The sequence below is a fragment of the Somniosus microcephalus genome, unplaced genomic scaffold, assembly GCF_052327205.1.
Source record: "Somniosus microcephalus isolate GS21.2 unplaced genomic scaffold, FLI_Smic_1.0 unresolved_chr1, whole genome shotgun sequence".
Lineage (NCBI taxonomy): Eukaryota > Metazoa > Chordata > Chondrichthyes > Squaliformes > Somniosidae > Somniosus > Somniosus microcephalus.
The window spans coordinates 173,268,655-173,275,410 of NW_028225179.1; the positions used below are offsets into that span (position 1 = coordinate 173,268,655).

General features: G+C 42.9%; 1 protein-coding gene across 1 annotated transcript; it reads left to right on the forward strand.

The window, feature by feature from the left end:
- Nucleotides 1-592: 592 nt before the first annotated feature.
- LOC147096580 (putative G protein-coupled receptor 139) lies at nucleotides 593-2,514 on the forward strand (the record flags this gene model as incomplete). Its single annotated transcript, XM_085973843.1, has 1 exon — nucleotides 593-2,514. A coding segment is annotated over one exon (924 nt), but the record flags the coding sequence as incomplete, so codon positions are not given.
- Between the last annotated feature and the right edge of the window lie 4,242 nt (nucleotides 2,515-6,756).

The window sequence follows — 6,756 nt, forward strand, 5'->3', positions numbered from 1 at the left end:
ACTGCGGCCACTTTGATGATAAAACCTCCTGGCGGTGGTGGACATTTTTCATATGGTCACCAGCCCCATCCCCACAACAGCGACCATTTTGATGATATCACCTCCTGGCGGTGGTGGCCATTTTTCCTATGGCCACTGGCCCCACTTCCACAACAGCGGCCACTTTGATGAAATCACCTCCTGGTGGTGGTGGCCATTTTTCATATGGTCACCAGCCCCACCCCCAGAACAGCGGCCACTTTGATGAAATCACCTCCTGGTGGTGGTGGCCATTTTTCATATGGTCACCAGCCCCATCCCCACAACAGCGACCATTTTGATGATATCACCTCCTGGCGGTGGTGGCCATTTTTCCTATGGCCACTGGCCCCACTTCCACAACAGCGACCATTTTGATGATATCCCCTCCTGGCGGTGGTGGCCATTTTTCATATGGTCACCAGCCCCACCCCCAGAACAGCGGCCTCTTTGATGAAATCACCTCCTGGTGGTGGTGGCCATTTTTGATGCAGCAACAAAGCTGGAAGTATCAGACCAGATCCTGTCAAACTGCTGCTTTAGCTTCAGAACTGATCAATAATTTATTTCTCTGCTTCCTTTTCTCTCTCTTACAGTTAACTTGGTGGCGATTGTGATCCTGTCCCGAGGAAAGTGCGGTCTCTCCAAATGTATCACTCGCTACCTGGTGGGAATGGCAGCGGCCGATCTCTTGGTCGTCATCACTGATCCCTTATTGAGGTGGATTGGTCAGATTTATTTCCCATATTCATTCCTGAGCATTACTCCCGTGTGTAGTCTTATTATCTTCCTGGTGTTTGCAACCACAGAGGTTTCTGTCTGGCTCACAGTCGCTTTCACCTTTGATCGGTTTGTGGCCATTTGTTGTGAGAAGCTGAAAACAAAATATTGCACCGAGAAAACGGGGGCAGTGGTTATCGGAACAGTGAGTGTGCTGGGCTGTTTAGTGTCTGTCCCCTGGTACTTTACAATTAAACCTTACCATATAATTGATAATGTTCCCTGGTATTGTGTCCATAATCCGAGCTTCAATACTTCCCCTGCATGGGCCGCGTTTGAGTTGGCTCACCGCATTTTAACTCCTTGTATCCCGTTCTTTCTGATTTTGTTGCTCAATGCTCTGATGGTCAGACGTATTTTAGTGTCCAGCAGAGTCCGCAGGGGACTCCGCGGCCGCAGCAATGGAGAGAATCACAAGGACCCAGAGATGGAGAACCGAAAGAAATCCATCGTTTTACTCTTCAGTATAACCGGCAGTTTTATACTGTTATGGGTGACACAGGTTGTATTTGTCATCTATCAGCGAATTACAAAGATTTATCCTTCTTCCCCCACTGACCCTCTTTTTATCACAGACCACACATCAGCAATGCTTCAGGTTCTCAGTTCCTGCACCAACACGTGTATTTATGCTGTGACCCAGACTAAATTCAGAGAGGAACTGAAGAACGCGGTGAAATACCCGCTCAATCTAATAGTTAAATTAGTTAAATCATAGAAAGAGCTGAAGAGTTTGAAGCACTAGAACTGCAGCCCATTTCATCCCCCGTCTCCTGCACTCCCCACTGGACGGACAGTACATTTAACATTAGCAGCACTGAGCCTTGAGATGATCTTATACCTCATTTTGATGTCAGATTTTATTGAAAAACCGACCTATTTAGGCGGCTCACCTTTGCAGACAACACATGAATTGTTTCTCCAAATGGCAGCGCTAAATAGCTCAGCTGGACTTCAACTGAAGAAGCTGCTGTTAACCCGCTGACAGAATGACAGAGGAAGGCAGAGAAAATACCAAAAGTGACAGACGGTAGCTGAACAGCAAAAAGGAGCAGAAGCAAAGATAGAAATAAGAAGTTAAAGAGGCACAATAGCGTGACAAGCTAATAAATGCACAAAGAAGCAGAGATTGAAACATGTCGAGTCAAAAAAAGACAGACATCCATGAAGAGAAAATGGATAGACAGAAAGAGGGAGAAAGTGAGAGAAAGAAAGAATGAAGGATAGAAAGAAGGAAAGAAAGAAAGAAAAAAGACAGCTGCCTTGAACCTAATTATTAGAATTCCCACCCTAAACGTCTCCGCATCTCTACCATCTCTGCTTCTTAAAACCATCCTCCTTCACCAAGCTTTTGGACACCTGTCCTGATGTCTCTTTCTGTGACTCTGTGTTAAAATTATTTTATAGAAACCGTTCTTGCTCAGCTTCTTGGGATGCTTTACTACGTTAAATGAGCCATATAAATGTAACTTGCTGTTGGAGGAAGGATAGAAACATATACACAGAAAATCAAGAAAGAGGAGGACTAATTTTGGTCCACGATACAAAGTTTCTTTACTTTGCATTTATACTGCCTCTTTTATATCTACATATCTCCAAACACTTCATACAATGAATGATACAATGAAGTGTGGTGCCAGTTGTGCAGCTAAAATGTTAATGGATAAACAATAGGAAAATACTGTGGACGCTGGAAATCTGAAATAACAACAGAAAATGCTGGAAACATTCAGCAGGCCAGGCAGCATCCGTGGAGAGAGAGACAGAGTTAGCGTTTCAGGTGTGGGACCCTTCTGCAGAACTGGAAAAAAGTTATAGAGATGTATCAGGTGCAGAGGCAGGGAAAAGGGGAGAGGGGAGGATGGAACAAAAGGGATAGACTGTCATCGGATTGAAGGCAGGAGAGATTAATTGTTGCAAATGGGGACGGCAGAATCATCAACAGCTGTCGCCTGAACAAATGGGGGCTGGGGATTCTGATCTGACATTGTTAAACACAATGGCGAGTCCAGAAGGCTGTAACGTGCCTAATCGAAAGATGGGGTGCTGTTCCTCGAATTAATTAATATAACTTTTAATGAATATAACTGTTAAGCATTTGAACAGACGATTTTTAACTTAATTTCCAAATTCATAATTATAATACAAATGCAGATTGCGTGACCGCTTAACAGAACATCTCCATTCAGTCGGTAAGGGTGACTCCAAGCTTCTGGTCGCCTGTCACATTAATTCTCAGCTCCACACCCACTCTGATCTCTCTGTCCTCGGCCACCTACACTGCTCCAATGAAGCTCGAGTAAGTTCGAGGAACAGCACCTCATCTTTCGATTTGACACATTACAGCCTTTTGGAATCAACATCGTGTTCAACAATTTCAGGACACAATCCCTGCCCCCATTTTGTTTGGCCGGCAGCCGTTGATGATTCTGCCATTCCCAGTTACAGCTTTTCTCGACCCATCTTCTGTTTCTTTATTTGTCCCATTACCATTACCCTTTCCGTCGCACCATCATCTCTTTTGTCATTCAATCTCTCCTGCCTTCCACCCTATCACAGATCTCCCGCTTTGTTCTTTCCTCCCCTACCCCTTTCCCTGCCTCTGTTACTTGCACACTGTCTGTGACAGCTCTAACTTTTTCCAGCTCTGATGAAAGGTCATCGACCAAAAACCTTAAATTTGTTTCTCTCTCCACAGATGCTACATGACCTGCTGAGTGTGTCCACCATTTCCTGTTTATATTTCATAATTATATTGTTAAGTGTGTTTATATTTATTTAAAACATAATATACCCATAATGTCTAAGAATAGCAATACATCTATGAAGTCCGTGAACACTGGAATTAAAGTTGATTAACAACTCTAAAAGCATTAGAAAGAGGCGGAGAAGCCAAAGAGAGAAATTAAGAAAATGTGAGATTGAAGAAAGGGGGAACGTATGGGAATGAAAAACTGACAGATGTAAATAAGTGATAAAGAAATGGAGTCAACATTAATAATACAGAGAAAGAGAAATACAGAAACAAGAATGGAATGATAGTGAAACAGTATGATAGAGAAAGACAGAGATTGAAAGGTAAAAAGAAACAAACAGAAGCAGACAAAAAGAGAAAAGGTTACACACAGAGAAACAGAGACTTAGAAATGAACAGAGGCAGACAGAAAGAGAAAGAGAAAAAAGTTGCAGTCACCGAGTAAGAGCGACAATGTGGCTGCTGGAGAGAGGAGACATAGGTGTCAGAGACAACCAGAGGCAGACTGACAGTAACAGAGAGCGAGAGAGGCTGGCAGAAAAAAGGCAGAGTGACAGATCGAAAAAGATAAAGACAGCAGTAGAGACGCAGAAAATAACAGAGGTGGAAATAACAAGACAGAAACACACGGAAAAGAGACCAGGGAAGATAAATATACACAGAGAGACAGAGACAATGAGAGGCAGACAATGGTAAAAAGAGAAATAAAGTTAGGGACAGAGAGTGAGTTTAACACATACAGAGCTCTTTATATGTCTATTCTGGGCTAATCCATTTTTGGGTCTAATTGCAAAGGTGACGCCTGGAGGATGCACAATACAGTCACTCAGTCTTGTGTAACTGATCCTGACCATCACTTAGTGCAGTAGGGTTCCAACTGATCTTAACCCTTTGCGTGTATTACTAAGCTGCACAGGGTCCCGCAGCACTGTCCTGTGTTGTACAGTGTCAGCTGTGACACAGTGGGTAGCCCACTACCCTCTCAATCAGATGTTTGTGCGTTCAGGTCCGCTCCAGAGACTTGAGAACTAAAATCTAGGCTGACAATCAAGTGCAGTGCTGAAGGAGTGCTGCACTGTCAGAGGTGCCGTATTTCGAATGAGGCATTAAAACAAAACTCCATCTGCCCTCTTAGGTGGACGTAAAAGATCCCACGGCACTACTTTGAAGAAGAGCAGGGGAGTTCTCCCCAGTGTCCTGGCCAATAGTGATCCCTTAATCAACATAACAGAAACAGATTATCTGGTCATTATCATATTGCTGTTTGGGGGAGCTTGCTGTGCACCGATTGGCTGCTGTGTTTCAGAACAGTGACGACAGTTCATGTGTATTTGATTGGCTGTAAAGCGCTTTGTGATGTCCGGTCGTCATGAAAGGCACTATATAAATGCAAGTCTTTCTTACATTTTTCCTGCTCTGTTGTGGTCCATATTCAATTTCATACAGATTAAATAAAAATGATGTATAAAGTGATAACAACTAAATACTGTATCAAAGAAATCTCAGGCTCAGTCCAGTTTTATGTCTAACCTTTGAAATAAAGTCTAGAATTGCATACACTACAAAAAATGCCTTCTACATGAGATTTATTCCAAAATAACAAACTTCAGTCATTTACCTTTTACAGAAGTTCACATTTCAGGGATTAATTCAATATATGCACTGCATTCTCTGGGTTAAAATCTAGCCTGTACATTTTTAACACAGTTTGTAAACCCGATTATTTTAAAACTTTTTATTTAATCCCAACAATTATTTCACTGGAACAGCAATTTAAGCCTCTCAGTGTCCCTCACCATAACATGATCTTACCGGAAGTCACACCCCCATCCACATCCATGGGGTGGAAAGGGTGGACAGCTTTAAGTTTCTCGGAGTCCACATCACGGAAGACCTCTCCTGGTCCCTCAATACCTCCTCTTTGGTTAAGAAGGCCCAGCAGCGCCTATATTTCCTAAGGAGGCTGAAGGGATGTAACCTGTCACCCCTGATCCTCTCTAACTTTTACCGCTGCACAATAGAGAGCATCCTGATGAACTGTATCACAGTGTGGTATGGTAGATGTAGCTCCTATGATCGGAAATCCCTGCAGCGGGTAGTCAAAACTGCCCAACGCATTACCGGCACCCGGCTACCGACCATCGAGAACATCTATCAGAAACGCTGTTTACGGAGGTCACTGACCATCATCAAAGACCCTACCCACCCCAGCCACAGTTTGTTCGCCCCCCTGCCATCTGGGAGACGCTACAGATACATTCGAACCTGAACGACTACATTTAGGAACAGCTTCTTTCCCAGGGCTGTCATCCTACTGAACTCCACAAATAAACTCTAAAGCCTGCACATCTGCCAATGCACTTTATTATGGTTATGTTTATGTTCATGTATTACAAGCCAAATGAAAGTCGAATGTTAAATGTCTTAATCTAAATGTACACTCTCGGGAGCCGCAAGACCACATTTCATTGTAGTGCACTTGTGCACTAACAATGACAATAAAGTTGATTATTATTATTATTATATTATTACAAGTGTGACCAACAGACTGCACCACAAAGAGACGCACTCACATGGAAATAGAATGGTTAAATGTCCATGCCTGTGAACCTTGGAAGAATTCTAAGGAAATAAATTGCGATGGGAGAAATCCATTGAGATTTCAGATATCTATAGGGACAGGAATAATAAACTGGGGTTCTAGGTATCTGCTGGGATGGTAGAAATCCATTGCCATTCCAGAAATCAATTGCGGTTCCAGAAATCTATTGGGTCAGGAGAAATCCATTGGGATTCCAGAAATGTACTGGTGTTGGCATATGGAACTCAGTTATTTCCGCTTCTGAAAGGTTTTCATGTTTAGTTCATTCGATATAGGGGAAATGTGATGGGTATCATTGTACAGAGAGTGGGAGAGATAGAGAGCGAGAGAGACAGACAGACAGCTTTCACTCAGGAACAGCCGATGTTCACAACCAACCGGCCTTGGATATTTTCATGATAGAATGTTTAGATTGGAAATGTTATATTATGGTAAGACAGTCTAGCGACTAGAATGGTTACGCTTACCACAGCAAGGCCACAGTGTTTTTACATGCTCCTAAAGTTGTTGATGTATGTTGAAGAAAATGAATATTTGTGTATCTGGGCTATGTAATGGACTGAGACTACTATATTAGGCAGAGCTTTTTGCATTGTTCAAG